The sequence below is a fragment of the Hippoglossus stenolepis genome, chromosome 15, assembly GCF_022539355.2.
Source record: "Hippoglossus stenolepis isolate QCI-W04-F060 chromosome 15, HSTE1.2, whole genome shotgun sequence".
In the NCBI taxonomy this organism is placed as follows: Eukaryota; Metazoa; Chordata; class Actinopteri; order Pleuronectiformes; family Pleuronectidae; genus Hippoglossus; species Hippoglossus stenolepis.
The window spans coordinates 21,715,777-21,732,345 of record NC_061497.1 but is presented as its reverse complement, the minus strand read 5'-3'; the positions used below and the strand labels follow the sequence as shown (position 1 = coordinate 21,732,345).

Sequence of the window (16,569 nt, the reverse complement as noted above, 5' to 3'; positions counted from 1 at the left end):
CAGAACTGGTGGTGGAAAAAGTACCAAATATTTATAATTTATAGGTCAAATCAGCAATTTAACATGGACTCGGGTCATTAAAGGGACAAATTGTATCATAAAAATGCCAAAAGTACCTTTTGGCATTTTTTTACCCTAACCTTTTTTTTGCCTATTTACATTCAATAATTTCACAATATTAATATGATTGTGTCTAGATTATATTTTCTATTACTATTTACTGATGTAAAAGTATTTAAATATAAAGGGTCCATTCTAGAGTAAAGACAACCTAACCCAAACAATTCATACAATTTAGATGATAAGTGAAAATTATGTTATATTTTCTAACAATAAATCATGTCAACTAAATCGTACACACTGGACCTTTAAAATTTGGCAAGCCGCAGTTCGCTCGCCCGCATGTGGGTGGCAGCACCGCGTCCTCACTTGTATGTACGCACCCCTACATTCTTACCAGGAAGAAGACGCCCCCCCTCCATCCACAGAGCTAGCAGCCGAAGCTAAGCTAACACACAACGTAAACACTGGAGCACCTCGGCGGAGACCGACACCTTTCCCCGGGGTAACTTGTGTGTTTCCCCGCCGCCCCGGTTCCTCGGACCCCGCCCCACACGATGCGGTAGTTCGGCCCGACGTGTTTTGTTTTTTTCCCCAGCCATGTTCGCGTGGATCTCTGGATTTACCCCGAAGCTGCGCTGCTAACTAGATGGTAAGAGATGGATGTGGCTTCACCCAGGGAGCAGCTAGCTAGCCGCGCTATGCTAACAGCGGGGGTTTTAACGTCAAAACACGACGTTATCCCGTCGTTGAGCTGATGACCCGCGTTTTTTCTGGATGTTTTACTGGTGTGTGGTCGCTGCTCCGTGGACGAGGGGGGATTTGATGGAAGATCCGTTCTCTCTCCCTCCCCCACCCCGAGCCAGAATAAATAATCCTAATGTTTTTCTCCCCTGATCTCAAATAGCAGAACAACATTATAATCACACGTGAGGTTTGTGATCGTCTGTGATCTTCGTCTTGTCGGTTGTTATCTGAGCTAAATGGGTTTTCTTTTGTGTTGTGTTGTGTTTGGCCTTGTGCTGTGCTCTCCAGTGTTTTGTAGTTACTGGGTCGTCCAGTGGTGGGCGGTGCTGTCAGTGCGAACTGGGCTCAACTGGGATTGAAACCCAGTGAATGAGGTCCTGGTTCGTTGTATTCTGTTGGTCCAGCAGCTGATCCGTTCATCTACAATCATTAATTGAGTTGACATCATTCTTTTAAGTGTATTTATGGTGATATGTGTTTTTCCTATGTTAAAAAACAACAACAACAACGAATTGAACTACCAGGAATTGTTTGTGTCGCCTCGTGTAACTGTCGTGCAGAAAATAGTGAAAATACTACAATTCTAAGTAAAAAACAAGAAAGTAAACAATGATGACATCAGTGCAGTGTCCACGGACAGTTAGAAATCAGTGCAGCACACTAACGTTATAAAGTAAGAGTTGTGTATATGACTGTAAAATGACAACTCTGATAAAAAACTAACAGTAAGAATGTAGATAAATACTGAATGATTAAAGTATCAAATCAGTGAATGTATAAAATAAAAATGAATTTGGACACAAGTGGGAAATTATGCAAAGTTGATTAATGGTTATTTTCAAGTAACTTAACTGTAATGTCAAAGTGAAGTGTACTGAACTGAAGGGTGTAATGTGCTTCACAGTAAATCAACAACAGACTATGCTACTGACGGAGATGCACAGACAAATGATGGCTATTTATAAATGCATTTATTAATATTTAGTTAATTCTTTAAAAAAAATCACACATACCTGAATATAACTTATATAAACAGGCCTCTGCACTGCTTCCAATGCCTGAAGAGCTGAGCAAGACTTTGTTCATGTGTCTGGAAACAACCAGAACATTAAACCATAAATGGATGCAGTGAGGAAGTTTGTCTTTTCTGACTGACTGTTGCAATATATCAATTAATTTTGGTGATTTATTCATAAGTAACAATTCAAAGAAAAGCAAAAATGATAAAAAACAAGTAAAGACGTTTATATTCACCTCTTCTCCTTCACACAGCAGGTTAACAAGGTTTCATTGGTCCTTTACTCAGGTTTTTCTTGAAAGCTGCATAATTGATGCTGATTTGTCGATTAATTACTCAGAGCAGTTCACTGGGGGAAAAGCTTCTTTATGGGGGAAGAGATTCAATTAAATTCAAGTGCACTTAATTAAAATGCACCAAGGTTCCCCCTTCAGAAAACCCCGGGTTCATTCCTCTCGTGAGGCTCTTAAGGATAAACACACAGAGCCTGTGACTCGGAGAGGAAACCACAAGCAGCACAATGGTTTATGGGACATGTTTTGTTCATAAATGCATTATTGTCGTCTCTCCACTCAGCCCATGATTCAGCTGGAGAAGCCAGTGCTGACTGGTACCATGCCAGTGGTATGGCCCACCATCCTTGACCTGGGCAGGGATGAGTGCAAAAGAATTCTCCGTAAACTGGGTAAGATCATTCACTTGTGAAAAGATATATTTGACCGTCACTTCTCCTCTTGATGAACGAGATGGTTGACGTGTGTTTCTGTGTTTCTCAGAGCTGGAGGCCTACGCCGGGGTTATCAGCGCACTGAGAGCCCAGGGAGACCTGACCAAGGAGAAAAAGGATCTTCTAGGAGAACTCACTAAAATCCTCGGGTAATGGTTCCCCCATATGTTCTAACACTGGATGAGTGAGAGGAACAATTTCTTCAAATTTTAAACGCTAATGTTGTTTTGTCCACCATCTTTCTAGAATCTCAACTGAGCGCCATCGTGCAGAAGTTCGCCGGGCTGTCAATGATGAGCGCCTCACTACAATTGCTTATCAGTGAGTATACAGCTGATGTTTGAGGGTCATTTATCATGTGCATAACATTATGAGATGTAGCACATTGAATGAGCAGATTGATTTATTAACTTGTGTGTTATATTCTATTCTTGTGTAATTTCAGTGAGCTAATGAAACACTCTAAATAGCATCCTCATTAGTGCAGATGATTTAGTTTCAAATGGTCGTTAACTGCACAGATGGGCTCTGAGATGATTGACTGATTATCAGCAGGTTCAGATGTTAATGGAAAGAGGAAGAGAAGAAAACAATATTAACTTTCAGAGTGTATTGTGTATTTTGGGAAATGTTCATAAGTGAGGTTAACTCCTGTATTTTTGATTCATCCTAAATGGGGTAAAACATGATAATGGCTCTTTTAAATATTTATCTGGTTTGTAAAGATAGTCTGTTAAAACATTTGTGGATTTTTCTGATTGTAAATTGTTTTGTCTTTATCTGTCTCTTCAAACTAAAAAGGCCACGTTCACTCCAACAAATATGAGCTTATTGCATCTCTGATCCCCTCTGGGCTGCGAATTGTAGGAACTAAATGCTGTGTCACCTCTTTTTCAGCATGTCCGGTCCTAACAGCTCGTCTGAATGGTCCATCGAAGGACGCCGGCTCGTTCCCTTGCTGCCGAGGCTGGTCCCTCAAACAGCTTTTACTGTCACTGCTAACGCGGTGGCCAGCGCCACGGCCAATCAGAACGCCTCCCTTCTGTTGCCGGCTGAAACAGGAAACAAAGAAGGTAGGTCAGAAACACTGTTTTTTTCACTGAGGGCATCTTGAAACCGATTAGACCTTAAATGACATGTTTCCTTTCCTCCCCTGCAGTGGTCGTATGTTACTCCTACACAAGCACCACCTGCACCTCCACCAACGCTACATCGACCAGCGGCGCGATGGGAGCAGCGGTGAAGTCACCACGACCACCCAGCCCCTCGTCCAACGTGGTGGTGCTGCCCAGCGGGAGCACAGTCTATGTGAAAAGTGGGTCTCAACATCATAATGGGTCTTATATCAAATGGAAATAGACCTGATAGTAATTAACAATCAAATAATTATAGTACATTTCATATCCTTTTTTGGACTTGTTGGCGACTGTGATGAACAATTAAATTAATCAAGAAAGTAATAGACAGAGTTATCATTCATCGTTAGTGTCAGAACTTATGTCGTCCCAGCCACATCCTGAGCTTTCACCTTCCCTCCCAGGTGTGAGTTGTTCTGACGAAGACGAGAAGCCTCGCAAGCGGCGGCGAACCAACTCGTCCAGCTCGTCGCCGGTGATGCTGAAGGAGGTTTCCAAGATTTCTCCGCAGGTTTCCAAGAGCATCACGGTGCCAATGGGCAGCAGCCCCAAGATGAGCAACATCATGCAGAGCATCGCCAACTCGCTGCCGCCTCACCTGTCCCCCGTCAAGATCACCTTCACCAAGCCGACCATCCAGACCACCAACACCACTACGCAGAAGGTGAGTCACGCTGCTTGGTCACATTTCTCACGCTGCTCCAGAGTTCAATCGTCTTTCTGCTCCATCAGGTGATCATCGTGACGACTTCCCCGAGCTCCAACTTTGTGCCCAACATCCTGTCCAAGTCTCACGCCCACAACAACGCCGCCTTGTCCAAGCTGGGCGCCTCCACCATGCTGACCGCGCCCACGCAGAAACAGACGGTGGTGTTCCCCTCCACCAACCCCAACACCATCGCCGTGACATCAGTGGTCTCCTCCAGTCCGTCGGTGGTCATGTCAACGGTCGCACAATGTAGGTCCAACATACGTCAAGTGTTCGGTTCCAAGAACCTGCATTTCATATTTGAAACTTTATATATTTATTTGTTTTCATTTGAAGGCACAGATGCAGAATATGAGCTTTTCCTACAGTCTCTAATGTCTCACCATCAGTGTTCACTGCCGTAGGTTCTGGTTCGGCTGGAGTGAAGGTGGCGTCAGCCCGACTTCCTTCACCCAAGACACTGGTGGGCTCACCCACTCAAATCCTGGCCCAGTTCTCCAAACAGCACTCACCCAAACACCTGCAGCAGGGCTCGCCTTTAGGAGTCGCCGGCATCGGTCAGACCCAGACCACGTCCTGCTTAACTGGAACCAAGCCGACCATCCAGATCAAACAGGAGTCCGGTAAGGATGCATCACATGATGGTTCTTTCTTTCTTCTTCTATTTCTCTTTATTTGATACTAGATCTCAGGTTTTTCTTTGTGTCTCTGGATATAAGATACTTTTTTGACTAAACCTTAATTGGTCATGAAACATTTCCTTGACCTTTTTAAGAAACCACATTTTTTAAAATGACTAATCAGCTCTGTCATATCTCTGTATTTAAGTAACTTTAGTAAAACTACTCTCTGTTTTTTTTCCTGAGCTCTAATTAACTATATTTGTTTGTGTGCAGGAGTGAAAATCATCACTCAGCAGGTTCAGCCCAGTAAAATCCTGCCCAAGCCGTCGTCAGTGGCTCTGTCCGGCAGCAGCTCGTCTCCCATCATGGTCGTCAGCAGCAACGGAGCCATCATGACCACCAAGCTGGTCACTCAGCCCACAGGTCGGTCCGCTTACACCCCGTGATACCAAATCTAATGCCGTTCATTTAAAGCCTGTCTTATTCACTACTGTATTCTCACGTGGGCTCGCTCTGCACACAGCTTCCCAGGGAACCTACACTCGACCCACTGTCGGCACCAACATCGGAGCAAGAATAACAGCCTCTGGCGGGGGGGCTACCTACGTGAAGACCACCAGCGGCAGCATCATCACCGTTGTGCCCAAGTCGCTGGCCACTCTGGGCGGGAAAATCATCAGCAGCAACATCGTGTCTGGTGAGTCGACACAGTTCTGTAACAGTTCGATATCTGTATCGCACCCTGCGACGTGTCGTGGTTCAATAAAATGTCGTCGTCCCTCCTCCACAGGCACGACGACGAAGATCACGACCATCCCCATGACGTCCAAACCGAACGTCATCGTGGTGCAGAAAACGACGGGAAAAGGAGCGACCATCCAGGGGCTGCCGGGCAAGAACGTGGTCACCACACTTTTAAATGCGGGGGTCAGTCAAACTTTATATTTAAGAGCTTTGGTCCAGATTATTTATTCATCATCAGTTCTTCTTTCGAAATTACAGCATGAACTTTAGAATGAGGGATTTTTCTGTAAGAAATTGTTTTGTTGTGTGTTTTTTATAATTTCTAGATCTCATTGAAACTCCTTCGTTTCAGATATTTGTAGAGAAAATTAAAGTAGCAACAATTTTCGATGATTTAGTTGAGTTTTTCTATTCGTATTATTATGTTAAAAGTAGGTTTTTAAGGGGATTTTTTATCTGGGATCTTGTTACAGACAAAACAATTACATAATACATTTCAAAATTTACAGGTTAAATAATCTTTTAAATGATTCTGATGTTGTGAGCGTTTGTTTGTAAAGAAGTGAGGCGGTGTAACTGCAGTATCTCATGTTGGAAATGTTGGACCTTGTTGTTTTTGATTCTGCCACTTGGTGTCGCCAAATATCCTGAAAACCTAAATCCCACATGTGCTACGTGTAACTGCTTTCATTGCAGAGACATACGTGTGTTTCTGCTTTGCCTCAGGGTGAGAAGAGCTTACAGGCCGTTCAAGGGACCAAGCCAGCGATCATCACCGCCTCCAGACCCATCACCAAGATGATCGTCACCCAGCCCAAAGGCCTGAGCGCTGGATCCGTGGCCACCGCCACCAAGATCATCCCAACCAAGATCGTCTACGGCCAGCAGGGCAAGACGCAGGTGACACGCAATCTCCACCAGCCAATCGGACGCTTCTGTTTACTGAAGCAACCAAACAAGAGTTTATCTTTTAGATCATTTTACAGTTGTAGGGGAAATTCTGTAGAAATCTGTGAAAATGAGAACAAACGACTGACGTGAGGTTTGTTCTGTGAGCTGCACGTTCAGTCACTCACCCGGTGACACCTGCAGATGTTTTCCAGAGAAGTGAGAGTTTGTAATTAAATGCAATCAGTTTGACACAAAGGAGAGAAATCCCCTGTTCTTCTGGCTGACCTTTCCTCTTCCTCCTCTTTACTTCCCTCATTCAGGGAGAGAGATGACTCTGACCTTCAGTCTGTGCACTGAGCAGCCTGAAGGTCAAACAGCTGTAGAGAGTCTGTCTCCTGCAACACGATCGTGTTTCTGACATTAAACCGGCATTCAATAGTATTTTGGCCTGTTTGAGACAAAGCAACAAGCTGTAATCCCCACACTGACATATCACCACCTTCTAAAGTAGATACAGGGATGACGTTGGTTTGTAGTAATTGTGGTAGTTTAGATTTTGACACGTCAACTTTCAGCAAAGCGAGTGGGTCGGTTTGATTCCAGGGGTTTATTTACAGGTCATGAACAATGAAGCCTGACACCACAGGCGTGTCTTCACTTCCTGGGGATTTTTATGTCTATTTTTGAAGAGTTAACGAGTGAATGGTTCTGTAGAAATTCTCATATTTCAGACGATCAACTTATCGTCCTGCAGTGTTTCTCTCTGACTCTTTTAGGGAATCTGAATTTATCAGGATATATATTTTCAGGGAGTTAATTCCATCGTGCTACTTTCAAGGTGTTTTTTTCGCGGAGGGATGAAAATAGGTCGTAGCCGACAAACGAGCCTCGTGACATTAGATCATAGTATTTTAATACGCTCGTTAACTTCCTCTTGTCCATTCACAAACAGTGAGTCATTGTTTTAAAGTCAAACTCATAAATCAATTGTCATATTTAGTCTGAATTCAACTTTTGTGTTCAGTCATGAAGAGGAATTAAGATCAGTGACTTGGTTCTATTGACACAGCTTGCATGTACAGTTCCATATACATAAAATGTATTATTATTATGAATATAAGCAGCTTTAACAAGCCGACAGCATAACAACCGCCTCCTGTCAACCTGAGTCAGCTGCAACCACAAGGGTTGTGAATTTGGACGTTTATCACATTACAGCTGTGTCCTGTATGAAATGAATATTGTAAAAATATCAATTCTGCTTTACAAACACGTTCTGTCATTTCTTTCCAGGTTCTCATCAAGCCCAAGCCCGTTTTCCAGACGGCGGTGGTGAGCGAACAGACCAGGCAGCTGGTCACAGAGACGCTGCAGCAGGTGACGCGCGCCGCAGAGGTGGGTCATGTTCTGGCCTCCTGCTCGGACGGGTCCACGAAGGACGAGGTCGCCAGCTTCACGGAGGCGAGCAGCTTAGCAGGCGAGGCCTCACACGGCAGCGTTCAAGGTATCCTGCTCTTCTTCTCCTCTGTGGCTCAGGGTCAGAGATGAATTAGTTGGCACCGCTCGACTCTTACGTTAGTTTTTTTGCCTTCATGAGAACATTAACTGTGTAAATGAACGTTTGCTCCCATCATTCCTCAGAAATGCACCCTGTAGTGCACGTGTTGTCCTCCAGAGAGCAGGATTGGACCGAGCAGGAAGTATCAGTGGAGTCCACTCCCACTATCATCTATCAGGAGGTGACAGCAGGGGAATCCCAGTCAGCGACCTCCACTATCAAAGCTCTGCTGGAGCTGCAACAAATTACTGGTGAGCTTTTTATGTCAGGGAACGACTGCGGTTGTAAAACCAACCAGGGAAGGGGGATTATCACCTGTGAGCATGACGACAGCAGCTCTGCAGAGTCGAGCAGAATATTCCTGCTGTTAACCAGCGTACAAGTCTCTGAATCTGTCAAAAATACCCAAATACATCACTTCGTGACAGTTTGCCTTCGTAACTTTAGTCTTTCAACCTTTTAGCAAAGAAGATTTAAACATTTATTGGAAACCACCTTTATAATCTATATCTATAGAGCACTTTAAAATATCAGATTACAAATAGCTTGACCAGGCAGCATTTAACACAAAAGAGTCATTAAATCATCAGAATTAAAAGATAATTCAGATTTGGTTTAGATTCCAGTGAAAGAAAAAGGTCTCTCCGATAGAAGTCTGTCTGAGTCAGCCGACCTGATCTCATCGGGCAGATTGCTCCAGCGCCTCGAGGGGCCTGTAAACACTCCGTCCCCTTTTAGTTTCCAGCCAAACTGCCATCAAGCAAATATTCCTGGACTTTCTGGAGCTGCTAAAAAGCTCCCAGCCCGCAGAAACAATGTGTTTTTCCATTGTGACTCTCACACTGAGCTCATTGTGTGACAAACCTGTAGAACTGGGTCTGATGAGCAGAGATAAGAGCTGCGTGGAGTATGTAAGGGTGGGGAGGGGTTTTTTAGACCGATTCTGAATGTAAAGTCCCCGAAGAGATGATTGTGAGAGATCCAGTAATTTTAATGGAGGTTTTCCTCGTTTGTTACCGTCAACCACCTTAAAAACACCTTGTGATCTCTCTGTGTTAACCACTGAAAGGTTTATCAGGTAAAAAGCTTTTTATTTACCTGAACTACAGAGAGAAGCATTCGACACAGGATTATATTAGTGTCACATGTTTATTCCTAATTTTATCATCATTTATCTTGACATTTTTCATCATATTTTGTTAAGAAAATTCACAGTTTTCCCAGATTGTTGTTCCCATTTTAATTTCCTTCCTGCACATTTACCAGTTGTCTTGATAAATTCAGGTTCTGGACATTTGTCAGTGTCACACTGTTGCCTTGAGTATTAGATTTAACAGTGATTTAGTTCTTAGTCACTAATTTGCAATAATTCAACTTCGACATCGTCGTTTTTAAGGAGTCATAAATAAATGCATCATTTCCTGCACAGATGTTTCATATCAAAAGTCTTTCAGTAACTCAGAGAGAATCATCCCTACATTTTCTGGAAAATATAAAAGTGCAACGTGTTGGTTTTGTAAGCAAACACATGTTGGAGTGGTCGTGTTTCTCATTAGATTCCATATGACGTGTCCTTTAATGCATTTCCTTCTCCATAGCACAAATCTGATTTTTCTTTTCTATGGTTTACATCCATGTTTACTGCAGCTGTCTTCTTGTTCACTGTCTTATACATCGTAGGGATTAGTGTAATTATGTGGAACCTTTGGTAGGACTGTGACCCCTCTGTTTTGTGATCATTTATGGATTTGACCTGAACTGCTGCTATATTATTATATAATAGTGAAGGAGAAGGGCGAGGCCAAACTGCGGCAGCACACTATCGACCTGAGCCAGCTGGCCGTGCCCATCCAGCTGACCCAGGAGAAGAGGCCCAGCGCCGAGTCGCCCAGACCCTCCACCTCAGAGGCGGAGCCCAGCACCGAGTTCCTCGCGACAGGTACGACCGCTCCTACTGTCACATGACGGACTCTTCAACACCGTGCTCTCCCTTATTTGCTTTGTATCTAACGTGAAGATCACCTGACAGCTGGACTCTGATTCCCCCCCCGCCAGGTAAAGTCAGCAGAGTTGGCGAGGATCACAACTTCAAACCAGCCGCCGTCTCGGCAGCAGCTGCAGCAGCTGCAGCTTCGCACGTCAGCCACATGGTGAGGGTCAGAGCTCATGGAGATGTAGGTTAAATTCAAAGTTAAGGAGTAAGTCAGCTGATTGAAACTCTCAATCCGAGAGCCAGTTGTGCAGAAGTGAAAAAGAAACCAGATTTTGAACAATCGATTATTGCACCAATTTTTCCTTTTAATCTCCATGTGAACAACCCATATTTGTCCTGACACTCTTCTAAGTTATCTATGTTAATCAGTCCAAAATTTATTCTGGAGCCTTAAATATTTTATTACCTGAACAAATAGTGTTTTATTTTGATTCTCTGAAGACAGTGTTAGATTCCTCCCTCTGTTCTTCTGATGCCGTCGCTCACTCTGCGTCTTTGTGACTCTTCCAGGCGTCTGAAAGTAAAACTGTGTTGGAGGTGGGGGATCTGGAGGGCGACACCTTGGACCCTCAGACGGGCTTGTTCTACCGCTCCTCTCAACCAGCGGCAGATCCCGTGAAGCCAACTTCCAGCTCAGTAGGTGCTCAGCCGCCACCTTTGAGCCAGGCAGAGGCCGAGCAGAGCCGGCACACCTCCACCTCCGCCCAGGCGGCGCCGCCGCCACCGCCACCACCTCAACTGCAGAGCAAACCTCAGATGAGCCAGCCTTCCTCTTCCTCCACTGCCTTCCCCTCCACCCCCCCTCTGACCAAGAAACTCCCCAAACTACGAGAGCAGACTCTGCCCAAACCCCAGACCCTAACCCAGAGCCCTAAGGACAGACCGCTGCCTGCACCAGCCCAGTTAGTAGCCAAGGTCGTGACCCCGAGCCCGCCGACCAAGCTCCTGGTGACACCGCAGCTCCCCAAGCTCCAGCAAGCGCCCACGTCCCACCACAGACCCCTGCACACGCCCATGTCCCACCCTCCTCCACTGCAGGCGCACCACCCTGTCAGCACGGAAAAGACGGTGTCCAGTCAGGTGAGCGGTCGTACCACTAAACCCTGTGGGTGCACAGTCTGCTGTTCACACACGGCATCAAACATGTTTCATATTTACCTTGATACAAACCTCAGATGAATGTTGTTACCTCAGACTGCTGCTCTGCTCTGCTCTCCATCTCTGTGATTTGACAAAATAACAAATTCATTAATATCAGCCGCTGCACGAGGAACATTCATCACTGTTTAATAAACTTAACAATTAATAACAACTGACTGATATATAGCTTTAATAAAACTATAAATGCAACAACTATTTTGCACTGAGGCCGTTCACGTCTCTGACATGTGGATGTAAATTAATCACAGCAAGAGAAGTGGAAACGTCGCTGAAATGAATTCAGTTGTTTGCTACAGCAAACATCTGCTCCATAAATCCTGTGTTCTCCTCAGAGAGAAGGAAACATATGTTCTCTGGTTATGGAGAAAACTGCTGTTGAAGTTTCCTTCTTTTCAAAACATGAAACACGCTTCTTGTCCTGCATCTTATCTCCTCTCCTCTTATAACAAGTTGATTAAGTTGATTAACGATATCTTTTGTTTATCCTCATTAAATGATCTTCCCCGCAGCAGCCGATCATCACACAGAGCGCCACTGTCACCAAGATCACCTTCGGCAGTTCCCACCATTCATCGCCGGTCTTCAGCAGCGCAGAGGCCACGGCCAAACTGGTCCCCGAGTCCAGCTCCGGGCCCCCGGGAGCCAAACCCTCGGTGTCCGACATCCTGAAGATCTCTATGATGGAGGCGGAGATCGACCCGAGCACGGAGCCCATGGTGGTGGATTCCTCCAGCGACTGCGGCCCTCTGGGTAAAGCCCTGGCGGTGCAGGCTGTGTCCGGCACGCTGGACTCGGGCCAGTTCATCAGCAGCTCCGGGGCCGCCATGCATCACTCCCACGCCAAGACGCAGCAGTTCAGCTGCATGCCGGGCCTCACCGCACAGAGGAGCAAGGCAGACCTGGAGGTAATCGAGGTGAGATGTGTATCACATAAATATATATATCGGCAATAAATTACAGAGCTCAGTGTAAAGAATGTGTTCACTTCTCCTACCGGCTGCTTCCAGTGTGGATCTGCTCCACGTCACAGAGCAAACGTTTCATCAGCATCTTCAGCGTCGAATAAAACACGTTTGGATGGAGTCGAACCTTCAACTGTAAATAAAGATGGACGACGTGTGTCAACTTCCTTCTGAACTAAAATATCTCAGATACGAACGCTGCCATCTTGTGCTTTTGGCGTCATTTGGAGGCGGAGTCTGCACAGAGGTGATGGTGGAGTGGAGGTGTGGCATCGAAGTCCTGCCGAAACACCTGCTCGACCAATCAGGAGTCAGTCTCAGCTGTCAATCATGACGTTTCCCACTGTTTTTACATCATCAAATAACCAATTAAACGATGTGACAGCTCACAAAAGTGAAGCCAAAGCTTGTCATTCGCCCCCTGGTGGCCGGCTGCAGTTTAGGTCATAACCCCGGCCTCCTCCATGTTAGCAGATGGGTCACGTACCAAACTACAGTCAAATTACACATTAAATGCATTTTTCTCAAATATGGCTCCTGTCACTTTAGGTGGTTCTTCTCACCCTGATGTTTGTTCAAGTGAAAGTTTGGTTTTGATTTGTTATTTGATGATAAACATCTTGATTGACAGCTGAGACTGACTCGTGATTGATGTCATCACAGCAAGATGGCCGCCTTCTTATTCAGGATATTGTGGCTTCACTTCTGGAAAGTGTGACTTCTGGAGGACTTGGAGACGCGTTGTCCATCTTTATTCACAATTTATAAAAAACCCATATAGTAAATGATCAGTTCACCGTCTGTGTCTGAGCGAGCTGAACCGTGACTGAGAACCTCGATGTGACTAACACGTGCAGGTGATTCCTCAGTACTCCATCCTGCCGGACTCCAGCCAGTCCAACGTGGTGGTGGAGCCCAGCGGCTTCCTGGAGATCACCAACTACACCAGCCAGCAGCTGGAGGAGGACAGCCCCATGGAGCAGGAGGTGGACAGCAGCAACGACGAGGCCGCGGCCGCCAGCCCCCCCGACCAGCCGTAGTCTCCCCACGCGGGACCCTTCGACTGAGGCCTCCGACCCAGCAGACAAACACCCACTGGTTGTTTTTCCTGACAACAGCGAGAATGTTTTCAGTCGTGTAAAATATGAATTTGTTCATAATAAGCCTAGTATTATTTTTCTTCCTCCCCACAACTAACGGCACATGTGGTTTTTATTGGCAGCGAGATGTGCTGCTCGTAAAAATAATGTGGGAGTGAGGTGAAAGGATTCCGACGGTTGGACAGATCCGAACCGACCTGATGGTTCCAGCGTGTTCACTTTGTTACTTACAGGACTTTGTGAGACATTTACACGTTTATGAAATGATTTGTTTGGTGCAGTGTCAAATCATCAAATTTCACAAACACACTTTCCACCAGCCGGAGGTCGTCCAGTGTTTCAATTCACGCTTAAAAAAAAATCATGTTACCCAGAAAACTTCGGCGACATGTATTTTTGTAGAAAGTGTCTCAGCTGTTGGATTTTCTTCTGTGGACGAATCGAAGGTTTTAATCATGAGATGAACTTTGTAACGGTGGATTTAAAGTTTTCTCAGAAAGAGAAGCTGGAGCAGGAGGAGCCACAGACGAGTCCCGGAGGAATCATCGAGTCCAACATTATGTGTTACTGCTCATTTTAAGTGTAAAAAAAAATACAATGAATTAAGAAATGTACCTTTTTTCTTTTTTTTTTGTAAGATATATTCTGGAGTTCAAAAAAGTTTGCTGTGAAACTTTCACCACGTATGAATTTGCATAGAGAGTTTGAACTATGCATTTCTTTTATACCTTTTTCGAAACTAGACGACTTGTTGAGAGGAATCATTTAATCTGCACAATAAATCGGCTCAGTAGAACCTGTCGGTTTGTTTATTGGTTTTAAAGGAAGTTCTCAAATTCACCTGAAGCTTTTAAGATGATGTTATTCTTTAATATTCCATGTTTCCGTAAAGCTGTACGTTTGTGGTTTCATCATATCGGACGTTAGGATGCTTTTTCTTATCAGGATCAAGTCGTCGCTTTGGTTTCGGTCTTTAAACAAAACCTTCCTGACAAAAATAAGAAATATTCATTATGAAAAGACACAGACTCAACTTTCAAAACCTGGATCTGAAATCATCAGTAAACCAAAAGTTAATTCTCCACTAGAATATTGTAACGACTGCATGGTCTCTGTGCAATGTTTCCATTTCAGACATATTAGCTGTTAGTTAAGGACGTTTAAAAACATCTAAAACCATTTCAATCTGTATTTAAGTCCCAGATGTGTTTGAATATTGAAAGCGTAAAAGGACCTTTTCATTCGGGATCAAACTTGTAAAAATCTCTCAAACTATAACAAGGGTTTATGAAAACACATACATCAGAGTTTATAGAGTTTTATGGGCTGTTCTTTGGACGCACACTTCATGTGTTATATATCTACTTACACTTGGCCTGACATTTGCTCAGGCAGCCAAAAAGAACTGTGGAATTTATGTTGGCTCCTACTGGCAGATATAAAAACATATTTATTGCGTTATAAGGATCATGTGAGCCAGGTTTCATGTTTACTGGCCTCTGTGCTGTTGTAGGATTTTTCAGTTTGCCCTGCACACTTGTAAAAAACACACACACACACACACACACTCGCTGGTAGAGTTCAGCTCCACACACACTTTTCTCTCCTCGTGTTGAAAGGGATCCAGTGGGCTCCTGGGGGCCGGCGGACTCTGATTGGCTGGAATCGACCACAGAACATGTGGCTCTGGTTAGGAGCGTGCTGACTTACCGCCCTGCCTCCCTCCACCCTGCACCCCCCCCGCTCAGATGATGGTGTCAGGGTCCCAGAGGGTTACACGCTTTGCCTCCACCCGCTCTGCTGACTCACCTGAGAAACAAGGGGAGAGAGTCTGTGTCACATCGGTGTTTCAGGATCTGAGTTAAGAGTTAATCCGCATTTTCCAAGTCAAAATATTTCAAATACTACGTAATAAAATACTTAAAAGTAATGAATGTAACACAGTATGTTCTCCAGAGGATGAATTCTGATAAGATAAAGTAAAAAAGTACCTTTATTCATCTCCCTCAGGGGAAATTCACACCAACAAGTAACCGTGCAAGAATAGAAACAGAATCCAAAATAAATGAAATAGAAATATTATGTAAAACTGTGAGAACTTTATAAAACCAGAATAGTCACTGGAGCTCATTCTGTGAATCTAGAAATGGATGTGAACCACTCAATGAATTCATCTGTATCCATAGATCATTATGAAAACATATCGTCAAATCATAACTAATGTTTCAAACATCTTTGATTTCACCAAGTCTCAACAGTCCCGTTAAATTCAAACCAGCTGCAAACACTTATCAGAAATATCGGTTCCCTAAATGTTTGTTTGTCAGCAGGATTACGCAAAAAACTACTGAATGAATTTTCACAAAACTTAGAGAAGAAAGGAACCAAGAAAGAACTCAATAAAGTTTGGTGCAGATTCATTTTTCTTTTACATCGGGGTCCATCAATTTCCCAGAGAATATCTCATGGGAAAATCTGGCATATTTTGCGAATGTGTTTACAGTTTGGTGCAGCCTGATTGAATTTAAGAAGCCTTGACGGAGGTTTGTGCTCTTCTGAGTCCTCTCGTGTTTTCATGGGTCTGTTTGTCAGCAGGATTACTCAAAAACTACTTTCCATGACATTTTCAGAGAGATGGGACATTATGGAGCAGATCTGGATAAACAGGCCGATGCAGGAGTTTTATTTTTACTCTCTTTAACATTGTGGGACGGAGCATTAACCTTGATGGAGGTTGTTACTCTCTGAGGGCCCTGATGGTTCTCTATGGGTTTTTCTTTCCCAAGCAACATAAACATCAACCTCTCCCTCGTTCTGATCCCACCGGAGTTCTGCATGATTGAGGTGAAAGGTCAGAACTTTACTCGAGTCTGGTTGAGCTTCAAGTTTAACTTTCTCTTCACTTATCCCTCGTTTATTTCGTGTTCCAGCAGCAACACAGCAGGGAATTGAATCCACTGGTGCAACAACCGTTTCCTGTTGCCGTCAAATTTTTCAGGAGATGGAAGTTACTGATGCAGAAGTCTGAGCCGTCAGTGAGCCGTCAGTGAGCCGTCAGTGAGCCGTCAGTGAGCCGTCCCTGGGCTGGAAACTTTCTCAGAAACCAGACACGTCCAGCTGCTCTTCACTCAGGTTTTCAC

At 44.4% G+C, this 16,569-nt stretch overlaps 1 protein-coding gene across 8 annotated transcripts; it reads left to right on the top strand.

The window, feature by feature from the left end:
• Positions 1-453: 453 nt before the first annotated feature.
• emsy (EMSY transcriptional repressor, BRCA2 interacting) lies at positions 454-14,225 on the top strand. Of its 8 annotated transcripts, none has more exons than XM_035178966.2 (20): positions 454-712; positions 2,402-2,510; positions 2,602-2,701; positions 2,799-2,873; positions 3,450-3,625; positions 3,712-3,867; positions 4,093-4,352; positions 4,421-4,646; positions 4,802-5,020; positions 5,294-5,443; positions 5,544-5,717; positions 5,811-5,947; positions 6,491-6,664; positions 7,949-8,159; positions 8,297-8,464; positions 9,997-10,152; positions 10,269-10,363; positions 10,717-11,286; positions 11,877-12,281; positions 13,187-14,225. In XM_035178966.2, the coding sequence occupies exons 1-20, from the start codon at positions 710-712 to the stop codon at positions 13,367-13,369; spliced, it is 3,747 nt and encodes a 1,248-aa protein (XP_035034857.2). In that variant the 5' UTR covers positions 454-709; the 3' UTR covers positions 13,370-14,225. The 8 variants fall into 8 exon arrangements, with proteins under 8 accessions (XP_035034857.2, XP_035034854.2, XP_035034856.2 ...); XM_035178963.2 differs by having other exon boundaries at positions 6,461-6,664; XM_035178965.2 differs by having other exon boundaries at positions 4,787-5,020.
• The last annotated feature ends 2,344 nt before the right edge of the window (positions 14,226-16,569 follow it).